Source organism: Nesoenas mayeri (genome assembly GCF_963082525.1).
Source record: "Nesoenas mayeri genome assembly, chromosome: 1".
NCBI lineage: Eukaryota > Metazoa > Chordata > Aves > Columbiformes > Columbidae > Nesoenas > Nesoenas mayeri.
In genome coordinates this window covers 55,561,915-55,584,949 of record NC_137541.1, presented here as the reverse complement: position 1 = coordinate 55,584,949, position 23,035 = coordinate 55,561,915, and the positions used below count along the sequence as shown (strand labels likewise).

The 23,035-nt window shown below is 39.6% G+C and overlaps 1 protein-coding gene across 2 annotated transcripts; it reads left to right on the top strand.

Annotated features, from left to right (window-relative positions):
- The first annotated feature begins 1,684 nt into the window (after positions 1 to 1,684).
- RAB21 (RAB21, member RAS oncogene family) lies at positions 1,685 to 14,385 on the top strand. 2 transcript variants are annotated; one of them, XM_080342075.1, is made up of 7 exons: positions 1,685 to 2,107; positions 9,400 to 9,459; positions 9,640 to 9,747; positions 11,255 to 11,318; positions 12,144 to 12,198; positions 12,633 to 12,721; positions 13,622 to 14,385. In XM_080342075.1, exons 1-7 carry the CDS (start codon positions 1,961 to 1,963, stop codon positions 13,759 to 13,761), a joined length of 663 nt encoding a protein of 220 aa, XP_080198201.1. In that variant the 5' UTR covers positions 1,685 to 1,960; the 3' UTR covers positions 13,762 to 14,385. The 2 variants fall into 2 exon arrangements, with proteins under 2 accessions (XP_080198201.1, XP_080198202.1); XM_080342076.1 differs by lacking the exon at positions 9,640 to 9,747.
- The last annotated feature ends 8,650 nt before the right edge of the window (positions 14,386 to 23,035 follow it).

Here is a 23,035-nt window from a genome sequence, read left to right as displayed (position 1 = left end):
GCTAGAATCACTTATGTGCTAATAAAACTGGGAATTTATTTAAAGAAAAGATACTCCTGAAGACTGTGTCTGCATTGATTTTTTACCTTGCCCTATTTCCTTTATTTACATCTGAAGATAATAAAAAGGTTTGCTTATTTACATCTGGAGATAATAAAAAGGTTTATTTATTTACATCTGGAGAAAATAAAAACAAATCTATTTTGCATGTGAATGTAATGCTGTTCAGCAATCAGGCTTCTTGCTCCAGGAAATTTGATTTTTGTTCTCTTGGATGCATTATGTTCTTTCCTCTATTCTTTCTCACACAACAGACCATTAATATTATCTGACACAGAAAAAGGAAATTACACTATGATGTCTTTTCATAAGCATTCTTTCTCTTACCACTAAATGATCACTAGAGAGAAGTTACGCTGCAGCAGTTTGGATTGGTTTGTGAGGACTGCTTTCAAGTAAGGAATGATATCCACTTTTACAAGGCAGTTATCTAGTTCTTGAGTGCATGAAACACTACCAGACCCCTACAATCAAGCAACTCAACAGACTTTTCAGCAGGCCCTGTTACAATAGGACAAGGGGTAATAGTTTTAAATTAAAGGATGGGAGATTCAGGCTACACGAGGAAGAAATTCTTTACAATGAGGGTGGTAAACCACTGTCCCAGGTTGCCCAGAGAGGTGGTAGATGCCCCATCCCTGGAGACACTCAAGGTCGGGCTGGACAAGGCTCTGAGCAACCTGATCTAGTTGAAGATGTCCCTGCTCATTGCAGGGGGTTGGACTGGATGACCTTCGAAGGTCCCTTCCAATCCAAACTATTTTATGATTCTAAGAACATAATTCTTGTGCCTTTTTCATCAGCTGCTCCTACATATATTTTAAAGCATTATGGACTGCTTATTTTGCAAATGTTTTGAGACTCATATAACATAGTTCACACATACAGGACCAGTGAAGTTGGAACAAAACCAGTGCTTGTGATGCTTACAATCTGTTCCTTGTAGGCTTTACCCTGTTACAAGGAGATGCTTGGTAGATAGATTTGCCGCATTTGGAAACCTTAATATGACATTTAAATGCAAATTAATAGGCACTTATAAACCTTGCCTGGATTCCCATCTCTACCGACGGTCTATTGGTCGGGCCTGGAGCATCACCCCTCACCGCTCCACCCATCACGGCTTTTGGGGACCGACCTGTGGAGCAGCTCTCTCCCTCCCACCCCAGGGCGGACCCCTCTAAGCCGCTGCCTTCGCCCCAGCCACCGCTCCGGCTGCCCTTTACGGGCAATGGAAAAATCCAGCCGCTGCCGGGAAGTGACTCACGGGGCCGGGCTGCCCCTCAGCCACGAACCGCCGCCTGTCGGGCCGGGCCGGGCGCGGGCCACCAGCGGCCACGTCGGGCACGTAGCAGCGAACCAAACCGAAGCCAAACACGCCGGACGCAGCCTGACCCGAACCGCTCCAGGCCCACCCCGCGCAGCCCCCGCCCCGCCAGGCCCGGAGGAGGGGCCCGAGGAGACGTCGCCACCGCCACCACCCCCAGTCCGCCCCGCCCCCAGCCCCGCCCCCAGCCCGCCTTCTCCCTCCCCTCCGCCACTCGTGGGCGGGGCGTCTCGTCTCCCTCGCGTCCGCCCCTCCCATTGGCGGCGCGGGGGTGCGCGCGTGACCGAGCGGCGCGTGACGTAGGAGGAAGAAGACGCCATTAGGGGGAGCGGGGCCGTCGGTTACGGTGAACGTTCTGGTTCTCGGTGCCTCTCCCTCCTTCTCCGTCCGTATCGCCGGGGCCGCGGCGGCACCACCTTCCTCTCTCCTCCCCGCCCCACGAGATACCTCTTTCGCTCCCCAGCGGGTCCCCGTCCCGGTGGGTGGAGGTGGCGGCGGCGCCCCGCGGCCTCGGTGCGGACCGTTGATGTGAGGAGGCGGCCCGGCTCGGTTCGGTTCGGCGGCAGGGCGCGGATGGCGGCGGGGGCCGGCGCAGCGGCCGGGGGCCGCAGCTTCTCCTTCAAGGTGGTGCTGCTCGGGGAGGGCTGCGTGGGGAAAACCTCCCTGGTGCTGCGCTACTGCGAGAACAAGTTCAACGACAAGCACATCACCACCCTGCAGGTGCGGGCCGCGCCGGGGGCGGGGTGGGGAGCCCTTGCCCGGGGCGACCGGGCAAGAGCGGGGTGTTGCGGGGGGTGGGATCCCTTCCCTTGCGCACTGCCTGGGGTTGCTGGCCGGTGGCAGCCCGCCCCTGCGTTGCTGTGTGCCGCTTGCCGACCTGCGCCTTCTGCCCCGGTGCTCGGGGAAGTGTTACTCCCTAAACCTGCGCTGAGGTGCTTGCCGTCTTGTTTGTCGCTTAACGGTGGCTGGAGTGACCACTGCCTCTCTAAATGGTGGCTGTCCCCTGCCGAGTTTGCTGGAAGCTATTTTTCTGGCTCTTTTTGCACCTCAGGCTGAAGCTTTCAGTGCTTACAAGGGCTCGTTTCTGCTCTGGATGTTAACTGTCTGTTTTTTCCTGTTATATGTATCAACGTCTTCGTTTTAATCTTGGGATACAGAAGCATGATTTGAAAGTAATGTTGTTATTGTAGTCGTTGGTTGTGGACTGATGACTAAGTGTTTCATAGGTGGTGCATTTCTGTTAATTATAGTCTTCCTCATGTTCTCAAACCCTAACGCTTGAACTACCTAAACAGTACTGTTTAAAGAGAACAGATTTCACCAAATGGCTTATGAGATTAAGGCTTATGATTTAATAACAGAAAAGATTCTTAAGGCTTACTTGCTTGTTATGTTATCTCCCTGAATTTTGGCCCAGTTCTCAGTAGTACTGTCTGCTAACTTACAAAGAACTAAAAAGTGATGTTCCACATATGAATGTGTGACAGGGTGTCTGCCTGAATGTTTTTTTCATTACCTGCTAGCACTGAGTGGCATGTGTGCCGTGGTACAAAGTGAAATGCTTATATTGTATGTGATCTCAGAAAACATGTTTTAAATGTAGTGTTGTGGGTTATATTTTAAGACATTGGGTATGTCTCTGCTTGCTTAACCTTTTTATTTGCAGTTACACCAGTTGCACAGCATCTTTCTTAGCAGTTGTGAGGATGTATATGAAAGTGTGGTTTTAGCACGGTAATGCATACTGCTCTCAGTACATTCTTTTTCTTTGTAAATAAAGAAACAAACCCTGCCACCATGTGGGCTACTAGTGGGTTTTGAATGACTTTTGAAGGTCTGTGAACTATGAAATAAATAGTAGGTGATGCCAAAGAAGAGCCTCATGGTAGTGGTGCACTATTCCTGCATGCTCAGGAGAAAATTCTTGTGGGCTGGGTATGTTGGAAGTATTTAATAGTGAAGCTTTCCCTTAAAACTAAAGAAACATTAGAGATGCACTAGAAACAGTACAGTGAATGTTTCATAAGCAGATACTGTTGCTCCATTTTTACTATAAAGAGCTAAACAGAGGATGTTTTAAACTTAATTACCCTGTGTTCATATTTTGCTGTTGGATGGGTCTCTTGGTAGGTTTACTGGGTATGATGTGGTATTTATGGCAAGGTGATTGCAACTCTGCTATAGAGGTAACTGATATTTGTTATGCTACAGGAAAGACTAGTAGCTTGTAGGTGTTAGAGCTGCAGTTGTAACTTACATCTGAAGTGTAGCATTGAGCAAACAGTCATTTGAAGTGCATCAATATCATCATGTGTAGCTGAATTCTTATATCCCATGTAGAAAGAGGGGAGCTGAGTAGTTTATCATGTGATGCAGCTCACTGCTGTGGTTTGTTTTTTGTTGTTAATCATATTCTTTAAAGCTCTAGTGTAAAACCTAAAATCAGAAGCAAAAAGCAAGTTGGAATACAGACTTGCGTCACAGATGTCAAAAAGGGACCTTTAAGTGGCTCCGAAATGTAGACAGTAAACTGTCTCTAGATACCATGGCTTGAGAGCTGTTGGTTTTGAGTGTCTGGAGGGAGCGTGCGTGTGTGTGTGTGTGTGCTTGTAGAGGAGTGGAAGCACGTGCTTACACCTAATATTGAGATTTTGTTTCTCAACTGTAATTAGGTTTCTTGTTGCTGCCTGTATCTTTTAAGCATCTGCACTGTTTCTCAACTCATTTGCTTTTCTGTTCTGAGCTTCCTTAGCCACATATACATCTTATTGATTGTAAAATACAATGTCAATTGCTGTTGAATCATGTGTACTTGTGAAGTATTATGTCTATTATTCTTGCTTTCCTACGTTTTAGAGTTCTAGAAGAAAGTTTTAGTAAGTTCTTCCACTAGTAAGTTAAATCATCTCTTAAAATAAGGAGAAACTAGGATATCTGATTAAGCAATGAAGTAACATTTTTGTGTTTTGTTTTTTTTTAAGGTTATGGGCTTTATCTGATAAGGTGGCTTTGTCTTATGGCATCAGCTCAAAGTATTGCAGCAACTTAGTTTTGTTCCAGTAAAGCCAACATTAGATAAATACTTAGTTTCTGATTCAGTAAAGAAGACATGGTGATGCACTGTATGAAAAGATCACTAGATACTGAGACAAGAGGCTCTCCATCCACAGTTATCTGTCGCTGACTTAAAAAAAAAAAAAAAAAAAAGTACTGCAGCATACTTTATTCTAGTATAATTGCAACAAAAAGGGTGATGAGACTATAGCCTACTGGAAGCTTTATTTAGTGATGTTGGCTGGTGCTTCCTGCAGTGTGAGCCCAGTGATGGTGGAAGAGTGCAGGAAGCCTTTAAATTGGCCAGTGTGAATCTTCTATGTGTATCTGTGCTTCTCTATCTGAATTCTAACACCTAAGTATTATTCTGTTGTGAAGTTAACCTGTGCACACCCAAACAGAAGAGTTTCTTTTGTGCTAGTAACAAAGTTTTTAGTGAAAGGGAGCTGTTTTTCTTCTATTCCGACTCCAACCCACCTTACCTAAATGCTAGCTGGAGGGAAATGAACTGAAACTTCCTTTGGGGTTAGGAGGCTGCTGGGATGTATTGCTATAGTTATGTTAGCTTCAAGTCATATACCCAGGATGCTGATGACCTGCAAATTGAAATTAAGGTAGCTATAGATTCACATAAGAAAACATTTATCTAGAAGAATGAGAAAAAGCTGATACAGGGAAGGTAGGGGTTTTGCAGGCAATGAGCATTATCCATGCCCTGTTGTCAGACCTGGTAGGACAGTTAAAGTTGGTTCCCATTGTTTGAAATATTGAGCTAAGTGTTCTTGATAAAATGATTCTAGGCTATAAATTGATATCAAGTGAACTGTACTGGAATTATTCCAGTAATAAAACTACTGTCAAACTATTTTTTTTTTTAATTCAGCTTTCTGCTAGTTAATTACTCAAGATAAATAAAAGTCTTGTGTACCAAATTCTCAAGCATGGGGAGGACTGTGAAATATTTAACCCAAGAGAGCCACTGATGTGGTGCAAATCATACTGTACAGATCCTAATTGCTTTGGTGCATATCTGGAGGGGGCGGGGGGGAGGGGACAATGCAGAGAGATCCAGTGCTATATGCAGTGTTCATATACATGGCTTGCCTCTGTTGCTGAAGTAGTCCAGGGGCAGGTGACATACACCTGCTTTTATTCAGTGACTTTCAAGAGATTATTTTCAGACTGGTGTTCCTTGTGTTTGACTTGGACCCCTTTACCAGCTCTTAACAGGGCCTGATGGACATGTGAAACTGAGCTCTTAGATAGAAAATCTTTTTCTTTCTTTTAATTCTACAGGCACATAAAGAGCATGGGATTTTATCTCTTATCACATTATCCTTTTAAGTGTATAAGTATTCTTCAGACCAGTCATAAGACAGTAGAGTCAAAATACCAAAATTAATAGCTTTGTTCAAGGACCTGTTTTTAAGATTATTTTTCTCTAACTGTGGTCATATACGTTTGTGGGTTTTTGGAAGCGCTAGTAAAAAACAAATTCCCATAGTAATAAAAATAATATGGAAACAAGTTACTGATTGTAAATTGAGTCACAACTCAGACTTAAGTCTGTAGTACTCAATTTGGTAAATCCTTGGGAGAGTAGGAAAAATGTTAAATTCCCTTCTATATGTAATTACGTAATGCTGTCTAGACTGTAGTGACTTCCAAGGCTTTGACATTCTTGGCAACTGACTTTTTTCCTAAACTATCTCAGAACAGTACTTAAGGTACTTCTTTCCATGTTGAGTTCCCCAAAAATTTCTAAAAAAATGTGTGGTCTTGCTGATCATCTCATTTTTTTGCTCTCTAACCTCAGAATGAGTGAAGAGTAGTAACTGTGCTCTTCTGTGAGTCAAATGGAACTTGGAGGGGGTGGGGTGTTAAAGAAGATACTGGCTGGTTTGCCTTTGGCATGTTTGCCTCTGTGGCTTTAAAATACACTCTACTGGTGGTTAATATGCCAAACTTACCCATATCTATTAACTCAAGAACAGAGCCTGCTAACAGTGTTCTTGAAGTATATGAACACAAAGAAGTAGAATGAAGCATTTAATCTTCAGTACAGTATTGACTGTTTCTTGCAGCATGTTCACAAAGCCTTCTGCTCATGACTACATCAAATACCAGGTTCCAGTCTTGTTATCAGGCAAGCTTTTTGCATAAACTTGCTTGTAATCAAGATATCTGATATAGAATATTGTTTTTTGATTGATTTTGTTTTTTTTTTTCCTAGGGGCTGAAGTCTTTAGGTAGACTGAGGTTTAATTTGTACAAATTGATCAGGGTTTAATGCAGAGGGCAAGTATAGTTGGCAGTCTCCTGTGGATTATTTTTTAAAATTTTTTTTTCAGGAGACACTAGGAAGTCTTTCTTGAATGTATGGGTCTTCTAATACTTGGACATATAGAAAAGGAAATACTCTGTTCTTAGTGCTAAAAGACCATATTGCAATCAAAAGCTATAGAGGCCTGAAGGACTGGTGATGCTTAAGTAGAACTTTTCCATGGTGATAAGCATACTTTAATATTTGATAGATAGCACAACTACATTTACTATTATTTGGGCCAATGTCTAAAGCCATGATGACATAACTTTATGGATATTTAGTTCTGTGTGTTTTTAAATATAAATCCAGTTTCTGTGAAGGATTTTTCTGCCCTTTGGTACAGACACTTATGTGAAATTCATCAACTGAGCAGATTTGATTGTCAGTGTTGTGACAAAGCAAGTGGCGCTTAGAAGAGTGCTTTCTTTGAGATTTGCTATAGAATATCAAGTACTGTAGTATAGCAGATCATTAAAATATTGTCAGGCAAGCTTGGTTCATTCTGCCTAACCATAGCTTCTCTTAATATGGTGAATTAAAACTTCTGAAGTCACTGCCAAGATTTTGACTTTTACACTGGTGTAGTAGAACAAATGATCATATGCAGACTAGACACCGATCAGATAATTGTTAGGGACAGCTAGCTGGCTACTTTCTGAAGAGTTTTTGATAAAGAATTGAAGTTTTCCTGATATTTAAGATTTGCTACTCTTCTGTTAAGCCGTCTGTTACAAGTAGGTTGAAGTGTTAAATACTTTTAATGTGCTGTCTGGAACTTTTTCTGAAGTTGACTTATGCCACCTCACTGTAGACTGAAAGGGTAGCATTAAAGCTTTATGTTGAATACAGTGGACATAATGATTAGTTCTCTATCTCCTCTTGGAAAGTTTCTGGGTGTTTTTCTTTCTTCTGGTCTGTCTTTTCTCCATCCTAGTGGTGTCAAACTCATTTTTACCAGGGCTCACATCGGCCTTGCGGTTGCCTTTAAAGGGAGTAGGAGTAGTTACATTTATACGGTCCTAAAATTACATTCAGCCCTTTGAAAGCAACCACAAGGCTGATGTGGCCCCTGGTGAAAAGGAGTTTGACACCCTTGCTCTGCCTATCAGACTTTGTAGAAAGCTTTGGGGAAGGGTACAGTTTACTTCAAAAGACAAAAGTCTATTGAATCATCTCTCCGTAGGTCATACAAATGTCCTGATGTTAGGGAAGTAGCTGAAGAGCAGGAGCTGCTCTAGCAGTTGAGTGTTGGATAAGTTTAATACAGGCAGCACTCCAGAGAGGTACTTTCACAGCAGTTTAGGTTGGCGTAAGCTCAGCTGCCATGGTCATCCGTATGTGTACCAGTTGCTTGAACCGGCCTGCTGCTTAGCTACGCGAGCAACTGGTCTGTCCCATGACACTTTCCACATACATGTTACTTGTGCAATGCCTGGTCCATGCTAGTACAGAGAGCTCATGTTGAGCTGCTACAGTCCAGCTTAAAGTAATCTAGAATGAATGTCTCATAAGACAGCACCACTGAGTACTTGTTTGTATCTAAATACAAGTTGAGGTGAAACTGAAAGGAAAACTGAGTATAGGATAAGACAAAAGAGAAAGGTTAACCCTGGGCAACTGAATTTTCTGGTGTTAACCTGTTACTTCTAGTCTTCAGAACAGAGGGAGCAGGTTTCTAATGGATCAGCTCCTTCACAGCATGTTCTAGCCTATTAAACTTGTATTAAATTATACCTGAGTTTAGCCACTGAATTATGCACTTGGTAACAGAGGTGATGTTTGATGGTAACAGAGGTGTGATAGGCTTGGAGAAGAACAAACATACTCTTGAGTTACTGAAATTAGACTGATCTTGCAGTATGTTCTTGTCCTGTAAAATGTTTTCAGAAGATAATGTATTGGAATTCTTAGAGCGACTTGTATGCTTATTCTGAGCCTTTCTTATACTGCCACTTGCTTTGCTTTTGTATGTTAGCTGAGAAGCATATCGCTGATCCTTTTAGGACCAGTGTCTGGGGAAAGAAAAATGAAGGAAAAACAAACAAACCACCACTGCTCTGAAAAAGCCCCCCTCAAAACAGAGGGAGAGAATTGTGGGCTCACCTCGTGGTGGGGGAGAAAGGAAAAGATACACACAAGGAGATTTCCAGAATACTAGTGTTCTGAGATCTTTAATGGTAAACTCAGACTATTTTATTTTGTTCTTGTAACTCAGTAATAGTGAACTACTTTGCCTAATTCCTGCGAATTAAAAATCCTGTTTTTCTGGTTCCTACCCAAACTTCATGTGCTCACGTGAAATGCTGTAAGTTCAGCTTGGATTTACCAGTGTTGTGAATTCAGACTCTTGCCACACAGTTCTCTTATCCTTTTTAAATAATTCATATCAACAGCAAAAAGATGTAGTAAATTATTGGCTTAAGCCAAATTTATTTAGAAGAGACTCCTGGCAAAGTGTAGTGAAATGACTAACTGGTTTAGTGTTGACTCAGCCTTCTGGCTTAAAGAGTATTTTGATCCAGAATTCTGTTTTTTATTGTTTCAGATGGCTTTATTAGTAAATTAATCTGAAGTCAAATAAGACATTTGTGTGTAAAACTTAACCCTGATCTGTTTGTGGTTTTTTTTCCAGGCATCTTTTCTTACAAAGAAGCTAAATATTGGTGGAAAAAGAGTAAACCTTGCAATATGGGTACGTTTACTTTCCTGATTTCCCTCCCCTACCTAATTAGAATATTTTCCTGAGAAATTATGTAGGTTTACTAGAACCCAAATGTTAGACACTTCTTAATAAAGTAAAATTTCAAAGTATTTGGAGTTTCTTGATTATTTGTTTTATCTTAACTGCTAACAAGTGTATTTTTAAATGCAGGATACAGCTGGTCAAGAAAGATTTCATGCATTGGGCCCCATCTACTATAGGGATTCTAATGGCGCTATTCTAGTATATGATATAACAGATGAAGACTCTTTTCAAAAGGTACTGGGTGGATTTTTATCTCTGAGGTGTAAACTGATTGAAACATAACTTGTGATATGAGCATGTAAATGGGAATCTTCTGTTTCCAGCAATAGCAATATATATTATGTCTGCAAATTTGGACCATGTAATGGAAGTATACACCTTATTAGTATTCTTTTAAAGGCTGACTTCTTCAGTCTACTAGAGTTTTAGCAGAGTTAGTCAAAGAACACCAGATAAATGAGTTACCTGTGACAGACCATAAATATAAGCCAGTACTGTTGTGATAACATGCAGTATTGATATCTACTATATAAACCAAATTACTAAAAGATATTTAGTGGCATGGCCTTTGACATATCTGAGAACTCTGTAATACAAGATAATTGAAACATTACTTTCTCAGTGATAATAGATGTTTGGACTTCAAATCCTCATCCAAATGTATTTGGTTAACTATTTTACAGCAGTATTGCTTGATCAGTCTGGGCAGGTGAGTTTTTTCCAACCCTGTGTCAAATCAGTGCTATCACTCCCTAGTATGTTCCAGCTGAAAACTAATGACACTCTTTACTAAGTGAGTAGTTTGTCTCCAATTAGCTTGTCACAAAACCAGTAGCACTTCTGTGTAGAGGAGTAAGAAAAGGAATAAGAAATTGTGGTTATATGGGCAAGGCTTGGGTTAGCAGTGGTAGAAGTAGTATAAGGGTACAGTTCCACAACAGCTTGAGTAATTTAAGTAGTCTGATGTGGGGCAAGTAAAGCACTTGTGCTAGCAGTTAAACTCTTATCCCTTATCTGCAGAATTGTGCTGACTTGTGAGTACTACTTCACCTTGTGCCTTTTCATGTTGAGCCCTACTTTGTAAAATTCTGTGATATCAAAACAGTTTCTCAGAAAAAAGAGGGAACGTTAATTTGCATAAGTTTTTGTATAACTACATCTGTATCATGTATGCTAACTATTTTTGGGTTCTTGAAGTGGTTGCCGCTCTTCCCAACTTAAATTCCCTTAAAACAGCAGTCCCTAAGTCAGTGCAGTGATCATACAACTTGAAAGCATGATAACAGATACTATCAGCTGACTCAACATTCTTGACACATCTGTTCTCTAAGGAAACATTTGTTATAAGCTAACCTGAACAACTCAGTTCAGGTACCTCCACCTTTAAAGTACTGTTTGTGATCTGTCGGTAAGTGTTGATAAGAGATCAGGTACCTGACCTAAAATGGCCAATGCAGTGAACTTGTTCCTTGGAGTGGGGCTAACATGAGTGTGGCAAGTTATTTCTAGAGTAGCTTAATTTTATCTTAGTCATTTGCTCTTAATTTCAGTGGTAAACTAAAACCTACTGAACAAGAGCCATGCATAGCTGTCTAAAGAATATTTTGCCCATCTGTGTTGCTCTAAACATGTTTATTTCAGGTTCAGCATAAACACTTAATGAAGAAAATGGGTCAGTTCTGCAATACCTGAGCTAGTAATGTAGTGAGTGAAAATAAAATTACCTCTATTCTTTTTGCAGGTAAAAAACTGGGTTAAGGAATTAAGAAAAATGTTGGGAAATGAAATCTGTTTATGTATAGTAGGTAAGTATTTTTTTAACATGAGATTCTAATGACTGAATCAGATATTTCTTTTGATTAATAGCATATTTCAAACAACTGCTTTGACAGCTTGTCCATGGGAAGGGGTAAAGTTTGTTAACTTGATAATTAATGTTTTCTTGGAGCTACAAGTTTCAGAAGATCACATTGAGGAAAATAAGAGTTTCTTGGAAAAACAAGGTGTTTAATGAAACAATGTCAGAAGTGCATGGTACAGACACCTGCAGATTGTAGTTTAACAATGAGAAACGTAAACCTCAAATGTGTATTATCCCTTCTTGCAAGTACTCAAATGTCATGTTTTTTACTGTTCTTAGTGGCATAAACTAGGTGCTTGTCTCTTTACATAACCAAATGCTTGGGGGTGGAGTGAGTCTTAAAGCTTGGATATTTCAAGGCAAACAGTAACCAACATAAATACTGGGTTTAGATTTTAAAATCAGATCTTGTGGTTAACCCTTTCAGGAAGGTAGGTGTATGCATATTCTACAAAAACTACCTCTGCAGCACAGATAAACTGCCTAGTAAATTAAAAAGGAAAGCAGAAGGCTGGATCAGTGGCTTATATGGAGATATTTAGCTATCCTAATCTCTCTACAGAAGCAGGACTTCATCTTCAGTGTCTGTAAAAGCTTGAGTGAAAGGGGATTCTTAAATCATGTTGTTGTCTTCCAAATTTAGAACTGTAAGTGTCAGTCTTTACTGGCAAAGCTTGTAAGAAAATGATGGGGTACAATGATTACATGCCTGCTTTCTTTTGGGTGATTTTGGAGTACTAAGACTTGAAAGATAACTTGTTTCCAACAGGTAACAAAATAGACTTGGAAAAAGAGAGACATGTTTCAGTGCAAGAAGCAGAAACGTAAGTCACACCAATTATTAATAGAAACAGTCATTGCAGAATTATGCTGGAGTAATAAACCTGTGATGCTGTTAATGACTGGCAGACATAAACCAGCAGTGCCCAGCTGGTTGCTGTGTTAAGTGTTCTGCTGGTATTTGCGTCCCAAAATGTCCTTCCTGACCAAAATGTAACTTGAGAGTTGTACATGATTAAAGTCAACATTAGCACTTTAAATGCATTACTAGACACAAAATTTTATATATTTCATCTAGTGTTTTTCATGTATCTTGGCGGTTTTAACCAGATAATTCCCTTTTTACATTAAATCAGCATTTGTAGATTAACTGAACTCAGCATAAAACCTCTTGAGATCTTCTTTCTGCTTCATATGAAGTGGCTTAGAAAGATTGAGTCCTTCAGTACAATGAAGTTCTGTATCTATGTTCCTACAGGTATGCTGAATCTGTTGGAGCAAAACATTATCATACTTCAGCTAAACAGAACAAAGGAATTGAAGAACTGTTTCTTGACCTTTGTAAAAGTAGGTATTATCTAGTTTGTTGGTAAAGAGGTCACTCACAAAATGCTCAAGGCTTCAAAAGGCTTAAAATTGAATGGAAAAAACTTCATGTGAGCTATTAAGAAGAACTGACTATCTGAGTGTACTTGAAGCCACCTATATACTGTAACAGCTATGGAAGCTTTATGTATGGATGCTTACAATATTGTGAATTCATGCTGTACTTCAAAAGTGTCTTTCTGTCACTTTGGAGTACTGACTGCTGTTTCACTCAGCATGTGTAAATAGTAACTTCAGAGTTCATGTGACTGGTCTGACTGTTGCCTGCTCCGTGCCCTTTGTTTCACCCTCTTTCAAAATTCTCCTCAAATTATGTCAACTGCAAATCATAAACTCAGAGTTGTAATGTTGCAAATTTTACCCAGCAGTCTAAGCAAATGGTAAATGTCACAGAATGTAGGATTAAAAACATTGTAACACAGGGAAGCTGTCTCATTCTATGTGCTCTTGTGATACAAGAATCTAAGCAAAACTTCTCCTGTGTGTCTGAAGAGTAGGTTGAGGATTTTTTGGGGGGAGGGTAGTGGGGTGGTGTGTGGGGGTTTTTGTTTGTTTTCTTTTTTTAAGATGTTTTTTATGCGGGTGGGTAAATCTAGTTTTTGAAGTCACTTTCTCCAGCACATCTGACCATCTAAGGTCTCATTTAGTCATCAGGGTCTACTGAATGCTTTGTGCCTTAGGAAGAAGATTTAAGTATGTTCTTGCAGCTATGCCATGTGATACCTGAGTACTTACTTCTGTATAATAAACAGGAGAACTAGTCTTGCTGAATTTTGTGGATATAATTCAAATAGATTAAGATCTCAAAGGCTTGTGTAAAAATGCAGTGGAATGTCATCTAATACATTTCTTCCTTTACAGGAATGATAGAAACTGCTCAAGTGGATGAAAGAGCAAGAGGCAATGGTTCCAGTCAGTCAGGAACAGCAAGGCGAGGTGTACAGATCATTGATGATGAGCCACAAGTACAGAGCAGTGGAGGGTGCTGTTCTTCTGGATAATTATAAGACTGTGCATCACTGCCCTCTCAATATGAAGACTGCCATATTCCAAGTCACGCATTCTTTACCAATGGAGTAATAGAATTAACAGTATTTAAAAATAATCACATATAACACTGCAGAGACCTTAAGTGCTAAACTAGTGGCGTCTGTGACCAGAGAATTGGCATTTTCTACAGTGGTTAACAAAGCAATTACCAATGGCCTTTTTACATATTTTTCTTTAATGAGGAGTAATATGCATGTAGAAAAGACCTACTTAAAGGCTTCATTTATATTCTTTTAAATCAGATCATTATTTAATAACTTATACACATTGTTGTTGGAATGGTATATGTTTTTGCAGCTCTTTGTATTTTGTGGTAGATTGAATTGTATCACTTCTAAAATGCAAATTGATTTTTTTTTAATTAGCAGATATCTGAAGTAATATTTTTGCAAGGCCTCTACAAGCCTATAACTGTCAACTACTTTGATATATTCTGTTCATCCTGTATGCCAAGCTGGTAAAATGTTGTAAATTACATATTAAATATTTTATCTGCTTTTACAATTGCAGGTGAAGAAATATGTACATCAGTCTTGTCAGTGATTGTGAAGTGAATAAGTCAGTGAAAGATGCAAGCTTTTCATGTGTACTGTTGAATTGCTCATTCTATTCCCCCTACCTGAAAACAGCTTTTTTTTTTTTTTGTATGTTCATAGCTACAGCACTTTTTTTAAGCCTTTTCTGGCAAACAGCAGTGTTTAGAGTACACCCTTAGTGGGAAGGGAAGGCTTCCTTAGGCTGCTGTTTAACATTGAGGTGTTTGACTCCCAGCTGAAACAGTTGGCGCATGCATATATCTTGCCTCTGCAGTTACTTTGGCCTCTCAGGATATCCCCAGAAAGTCAAAGCAACTTTAGCTCTCATCTGTCTGGTAGCCAGTAAACCAGATGCATGGGAAACTCTTAAGCTGCATTAATACATGTGTCCTAAGGCAGCATTATAAACTATTAATGAGCATAATTTCTTTCCCCTGTATCACAGGTTTTGAGTGAACAAATTAATTGGTGTTAACTAGAACTGCTTCTGATTTGGAGTGATTAAGTAGAAGATATGAAACTTCCTAGATGTAATTGTAACTTTAAGGATACTAGACAGAACTGAATTTACTCCTGACTTGCTCTTTCTCTTGTAAAGTGTATTGAAACCCACTTAAGTTTGGGGAGGAGGGTTTTCAGAAACAAAGTGTATAAACTACTATCACAAAGGAACACAAATGGTGGTAGCTGAAACTTCAGAATGTTTTGTGCTCTGACTTTTTTTTACTTAAGTTGTCATGCTTGGAAAATCAGTAAAGGTGATGTCTACGACAAAATAGAATATTCCTTGGCCTTCCTTTTTCTGAAGGGTGGAATTAGTATCGCATATGAATGCATTGAATGGTGTGGGTATGTTCTGGTGCACAAAAGGAGGAGCAGTAACTAATCAATCTGATGTGTATAAGAAATGTGCTGTCTGACATAATAGATGGCTTTGATGGAGATTGGTCCTCATGCACTTTCTCCCTTTCTTACTGCCTGAACTGTGGTGTAGATAGTTTCTATTAAGCTACCATTGCCGTGCTCTTCTGACATGGTTGTATGCATGATGGACAATGGTGATCTGTTCATGCTAGTGAAGATAAAGTTTGACTGCACAGAGCATTGGTGTGAATCTGAAGTCCATGGTGATATGTGTGAATATGTCAAGCTCGCAAACACCATTAACATTCTTGTATTTTGTCTAACTTAACAGCGAGCCGTGTTCTGAAGTTGAAAATCAGGTTAGTTTGATCTAAAACCAGTACCTTCCAATCCATACAGTTAGATGAAATTCAATCTTATAAGTGATACAATATTGATCTGAGGAGTGAAATTGGCAAGACTATGTTCAAGACTGGAATCACCTCGTAATAGGAGGTCCAGGCTTTTTAATTCAAATTCCCTTTTTGCAGACATGGAAAAAAAGCCAACCAAACAAAAATGCAACCAAAAAACCCCCACAAAACTAAAAAACCCTAATTTTGACTAGTGAAACTTCCTCAACAACTAGACTTCATAAGCAGATGCGTCCTGAGGGCTTACCTACACCAGAGGATACATATTCTCTCCAGAGCAGAGCTTCTGCCACTTCATTGAAGTGGACAGATGCAATTCTGATCTGGGAATTAATTATCCAAGAGATGTTGTGTTTGACTACTTTGAAATAGAGGCAGTGTGTAGAATGTATCTTTCTGCCTGCAGCTAAAGAGTTTTTCTTTATTGTATTCTGTGGTATGGGCGTTCTGTGTGATTTCTCTCAATTACGAAACTAACAAGGCAGTATTGAAACTAAATCTTAAGTATCTTACAAAACTAAAACTACTAGTACTGAAAATTAATGTGAGGGTAAGGAAGCTGACAATTTTGTAGGATTAAAAAAGGTTCTGGTTGCTATTAGCAAAATACTTTTAAAAATAAGTTACCAGAAATTATTTTTCTTAAGGAAGCTACAGCATGAAAATACTCGGAAACCTTCCTGTCTAAGCTGCAGTTTGGTTGGACTTTGTTTAAGGAAACTTAAAACCCGTGCTTAGCACAGTATTATATTACCTTACAGAAGAAGTATAGTTGTATGAAGTCAGGGAAGTTGTCCTCCAAGACAAAACATTATGAATTGTGTAGACTGCTTAACATAAGATTTCAGCTATTCATTGTTAGCAGGTAAAATGTAACAGTTCCAGGAAAAAGCATCTTTATTTAAGATATCTAGAGTGTTTTTTGTATTAAATGTATAGGAAAGCACAGAGAGTGTGCATTTCTAGATTTGAGCAGGTTCTTACTCCAGTAACCTGGTATTACTACTGTGTGGCTTAGTTTTAAGAGTCTTGCATTTGCTGGAATCTGTCTAGATTGCCTGGTTTGTGTGTCTTAAGGAAAAGTGTTTTCTTGCTAACTTCTGTTGCTGAAAACAAGCTATTTTTCATTCTTCTGAGAAGAGTGCAAGAGAACAACTTGGTCTGTCTTTAGAAAATACCTCTACTGTGGGATAGATAATACCAGGCAGACAGCTACTATAGCATAAAGTAAACACCAAGCACACTTCCTCAGAGTAGATCTTGACAAACGTTAAGTCAGACATTTTTTGTTACAGTATATGATTACAAATACCTTTCTAAAAAAAAATGAAGTATTTACTCCAAGTCTTGATGCTGCTGCTATGAGTACTTGAGCTACCTATGTAACTTTATCACTTACTGAAATAAAATCCAACAAACCAAAGTCCAAAAACTTTAATGCAGCAGTGTGTATCTCTTATTAGCAGTTTTCGTGTTGCACTTAGGCTATAGTTCAAAAGTTATAAAAGACCAGACAGATTCAGATGAAGAGACACTAATGAATTCAGATGTGTAGTACTTGGAGATGTGTGTAACTAGCTGTAAAGGCTGGGGACAATTACTTGGATTTGCAGTGAACTTACATAGGGTACCAAAATGGGGACATCCAGTGTCCAGATGAACAGCATTGGCTTGTCTCTTGAGTGTTGCCTTGATTACACACTCTTTTTCAATGTTCACACATTATGGACAGGCGTTCTTGCTTACTACCACTTGAAAAACTGTCCCTTAGCCCTTTTTATCCTGCTGCTTTTGTTGTTCTAGGTGTTTAACTTGTTTTGTTCAAGCCTACAGCTCTTGAAGAAAACTAGTAATTCAATTTGTACTTTAGATCCAAGCCAGATGAAAAAAGCTTTGCATAAAGGTATGAAGTCACAGGAGGTGATCAGAGCTCAAATGAGTTCTCTGAAAGTGTTTGATGTTGTCAGAAAAAAACAGTTTGAAGAAGGTGAGAGGCATGGAAGTCCTGCTTGAGGATAAAGGGAGGTCAGGAATCTCCATGACCTGAAAGCAGTTAAGTGGTATGAATGAGAGAGTATGGGAATAAGAGAGTTGGAGCCAGCCACCTCTGTTATTTTTCTTTTTGTGGAAGGAAAAGGAAAAGTAGAAAGAAAAAGGCAAGTAGGAAAAATTGAAGGTGCTGGTAGGGGTCTGCTGAGTGAGATGCCATTTCTTGGTGGAGTTGCTGGCATGGCTTCTCAGCAATGGTAGTTGCCTAATTCAAGACTTTCCTAAGATTACTTCCTAGGTGGTTTTTCATTCATTGAAATACCGTTATTGCTTCATTAAAGAGAATACAACTAACTTTGAATGGGCTTTCAGAAACAATACTAACATACTTAATTTTACTAGAATATGCTAATTTATGAGCTGTTTACAGTTAACTGACTTTGTTAAGTCTAAGTTTCCATCAGAGTATAGGCTTTATTTTCCTGGTAAGTGAGGAAATGTCTTTCAGTGAGGATAACTTTTACTGCAGTTGTGGTGAGGATTTGCAGATGAAGACAGAGATCCTTGGCACCAGTTGCTGCACAAGCTCAGCAAAGACAGCCCCAAAACTCACTCTTTGTGCTGGGCACTGTTGCTCATGCTACTTCAGGTCATTCTGCTCCACACCAGGATTCTTCCTCTGAGACCAACCTGTGTGTCTTGGTGACGTAGCCATGTACTGAATCTAGGCTTTTTCTGTCAAATAATACTGAATTATAATTTTCGTGTATTTTTTGAGCTGTCATTGGCCACTGTATTGAGCAGAATGAGATGGAAAAGCAGATTTTCAGAGTTGGGGAGAATCTGGAATGTTTCTTGAGTTAACTTGGAAAGTGAGAATCTATGATGAAGGTATTATTCTGTCCAAGATAACTGAAAATATTTTGGCTTGGCAAAAGTTTTACTAATCTGAATAAAATTATAAATTGCTCTACTTGCAAAATGAAAATTTCAAGCTGATCTTTTTTGATTCTAGATTTTTTTCCAAGGCTTAAGTTTACCAAACTTGGCCAAAACCTTCAATTGATTGGCATATTCTGCAACCCTAAAATAATGTCTGTAACTGTAGGGAGGAACTGTGTACTCATTTGTATTCTACTGGATATTTTGAAGCTTTGTTTGTATTTATTTGATATCAGGATGTTGATAGACTGCAAAAATAATTGTTTTCATCTATTCCCACTGCTTTGCGCACTTATGCAAACAGCATGACCTGATGCAGCTGCAGAGCGAATGTGAAGAGAGGGCTTCAGACCCTCTCCTTGCTTGTTGGCTGCACTGATCCTTCTTCTTTATGAATTACTAAAGGAAACTTCCATGCCAGAGATCCCCCTGGACAAGAAAGGAAACACATGTGTTCTCTGCTTGCTTCTCTAGTTTATTTAGACAGTGATAGGCACTACAGCAATAATACCCAGTTCCTCAGTTTGAGAATATTGGGGTTTTTTTTTTCCTAAAGAGAAGCTTTTCTTCTTGACAAATCAGTTTTTGCAGTCTATCTAGTACCACTGATCTTTTGCAAGAGGTTCTAATGCTTCATTGTAGGTCTCCCAGAAGCAATGCAGTTTGAAAGTTATGACAGAGGATGATGGCTAACAGTATTCCAACAGTCTTCTCCAGCAATCATATCCTGCCTCCAAACCAGTGAAGAGAGACTATGGTAAGCTTAGTAAGTCCTTGCTACCTCTGGTACCTAACTCCTGATTCTTGGATATTGGAAGTCACATAGAAGAAATCCAGGTTGAGAGGATTGGAGAGAGCAAGTACTACTTTCTCATCCGTTGCCAAGTAGTTGATACTGTGTGACAGACCCAAACTGATGTACTAGATCTCTTTTGAGCTGTTGAAACTGTTAAATTGCAGCCCTTTGACTTCAAGTTTACTATCACTTCATTCTGAAAGGTCAACAAATTTGGGACTCACAGTGGAAGAGAAAAAGTAGTTTCTCTTTTTCAGAACAGGAAACATAAGAAACTGCCTAATCAGGCTTTTCTTAGTGGAAAGAGAAGAGGAAAGAACTTGATACCTAAATCTTAAAGAGCTGTCAGTGCTATTTGATCATACAGGCATTATAATGACTGTGTTACTGGATTTTTCTCATCAGATAAGCTCATTGAGCTTATCAGGTTCAATTGAATAGAATACTTTTCTATGAACCCAGGGAAAATGTTAGCAGGGCAAAACCCAACACTGCAAAGGACACAACATTTTTAATATGAGGTAACTTGACATTGTTAAATGTTGTAGAAATATTCTATTTGTGAATAAAAGAAATTTTGGAGGAAAGAAGTACCTAGCAGAGGCTTTACAAACCTTAACTCTCTCAGTGTGTTGCTGCAGCTGGAGTTCTTAAATACATTTTGGAGTATTTTACATACGAGTGCAATTGCAAGAAGATATTTCTATACAAAATTGATTTCAAATGATCCATCAATGAGAGAAACAAGGACTTGTTTAGCATGGCTGCTATTTTATCAATGCCTAATACTAAAAGTGCAAATGCATGTTGGTGGAAATGGATCAATAGAAACCAGTAAAAATGTGTACTGAAAATGAATACAAGAAAACAGAGCTGGAAATTCTTGTTACTGTCGTATCTGAAAATTATTCTCTCATATTTCAGTAAGTCACAGAATTTGAAACTTTATGAATAAAGTGATCCTGAAAATTACTGGAGGTTGGGGGCAGTGGCCTGGCTTGCAAAGAGATTTGGTGAAAACTGGGACCGCAGGTTTTATGTTACAAATACAGTGACAAATTTCTGAACCCATCTGAGTATGATATGATGAAAGATGGCTTTAGGATGCCAAACCAGGCTCAGTGAGGTTGCTCTACATTATGCTAGCATATACCCCAGAAACCATAGTGTGAGCAGGGATCCCTTAAAATGCAGTTTTGATTCTCAAAACTGGTCTTTGGCAGCCCAGAACAGTTCATGAGGAAGAAGCATTTGCTGTTGAACCACATTTGCCAGTGTAATGACAGCCCCAGGCATGCTGCCTGTGTGCTAATGCAGCAGCAAAAACAAGTCAAATGTGGAACCAAGGGTCAGGACTGGGATTTTTCCACCAGTTATGTGTTTGTATTCTACCAATATCCTGCCTCTACAATGAATGTTTGTGCACACTTCCTTAGTGAAAATTGCTGTTCAGCTGTGCTGATGCTGTGGATTTGAACGGGATGGACATCGTGAGTGAAAGCAGCAAGCAACAGGAAAAGCAGGGCAAGATCAGGGGAGTTTGCACAAGTTCCTGCTTCGGCTGTTCTTAGCCCTTTCACTTGCACTTTTTAAAAGTGAGTATCTGTATCTACTATCTTTGCGGCAGAAAAGTTTTCTATTTCGTGAGATGTCTTTTTTTGTGAAGAAACTAAAATCTTAAGAGTTTTTTAGGGTAAAAGTGTAGTTCCTTCACAGATCTGTCAGCATTTCATTAAAGAGGCTATAATAAGTGGTGAAGAGCAAGTGTGCTGCCTGTAGTTACACCCTGCAATCAGAGTCCTACGGTGAATGTTTCAAATAGCAAGAAGCAGCAGAGTATCCAATGCACCTCTGATTGCCAGTCTACTCTCCCCTTGTTCTGTGACACAGAGTAATTGCAAAACAATCTTCAATGCTAAGATGTGCCCATACTGGTTAGATGAGTTGGTTTGAGGTTTAAAATGACACTAAATTGTACTTTGATTGGCGCATTCAAGGAATCTTTAACTGTTGGATGCACCAGTCAAAGTATGTGCCTACTGCAATGTTTGGCACCATGGGACACTGATTCTTTTTCAGAGATTTAGGGCTTTCAGCTTGGGAAATGATCTCTGAAATGGATTATGATGGCAAGCTAAGAGAAAGAAGGAAGTACTGTTTTAGTAGAACAGACCTATCCTTAGTGTTGCTTTTTCAACGGCCAGGCCGAAATACAGTATTGACTATCCCCACCTTAAAACAATTGTTCCGTTAGTTTCCTGCTCTTTTCAGGAAGTGTTGTAATGCACATGTACAAGCGATGGGGTTCCTACTATTTGTCTTTGCTTTCTGCATTCCTAGTCCTGGCAATACTAGTTGGTGCCAACTACCAAGCAACAGATCAGTTTCTGTTTAGTCATCACTCTTGGGTAACTTCCAGCTTGTCTCTGTGGAGCCTGATGCAATCATGAATCTCTCCTTGCATGACAAATGCAGAGCATTTCACGTTGGTATCTGCTCTGCTTCTTTTATATAAAAAAAAAAAAAATGAAATGTTTCTTGTCCCACTGAGAGAATGAAACTAGTGTAAACTTGTGATCAGTTGTACCAATTGTTATGTTTTTCTTATGACAATGTTTTGGGGTGTTTCATATTCTGGAATTCTATTAATCCTTGATATGCACAGATAAAAAACTACCATGGTCACAAACAAGAACTCACAACTGTGGTTGTGGATGTACAAAATGTGACATAGTGCAAATACTTGAAGAAAGCTTATCATCCAGTGTACTGCCTTCATGTCTTGTTACATCTCCATGCCTTCACACTCTAAATACAAATAAATACTGATGAAGAAAGGGATTTCCTTCCTTTTAGTTTCAGTCTACGCGTACTTAATTTATTTGTCCCTAACCTCATGGCAGAATGCAGCCAAGTGTGGAACATTACTATAATTGTATGCTGTATCTACTTGTGCAGGTTAAGTGGTTTTTTGTTTGTTTGGTTGGTTTTTTTTTTAGTGTTTTCTTAGAGGAACAGGTTTAAAAGGCTATGATATCTTCATATCTCAGTTTCCACATTGAGGTAGAGACAATAAGTAGAAAAGATTCTAATTTGTCCCAGAGGCTACGCTTTTACTGGCAAATAAATTAGGCCAGGGTGGATAAGGAGCTCTGGCCTTGAGAACAAATGGCACAGCACAGCTTTCATCCATGTGGCTGAATCCTCTTCTGCCCTTTAAATCATATTTACATGCTGCCTGCTTGGAGTGGTTGGGCTGTTCCCCACACTGTGTCTAGATATTAGTCTATGAGAAACATAAATAGTACAAGCCATAGTTATATAAAAGAGCACAGCAATGATTGAACAGCAAGGCCTGACTGTAGATCAGTACCCCAGGCTTAGGTTAACTGAGTGGCTGTAACCAGGGCCTGATCCCTCTCCTGCCCTCCTCATTGCGGAGTAGGACAGCAGGATTTTCTTTTTCTTACCTTTTCCTCTTGTATGTGGAAAACAAGACCATGTGACAGCTAAACCCTGGGATATCTCCTCTATTGTCTGTAATATAATAGTACCTCTTAGAATATGAGGAACTCAAGAGAAGCCTGGTCTGCAGCTCCCTCCTGGGTGTCTGTCTGTACCCAGAGACCAGGATGGCACCCCTTTCACTGTCTCTTCATGATCTGTGACAAACTGGAGTAGTCTG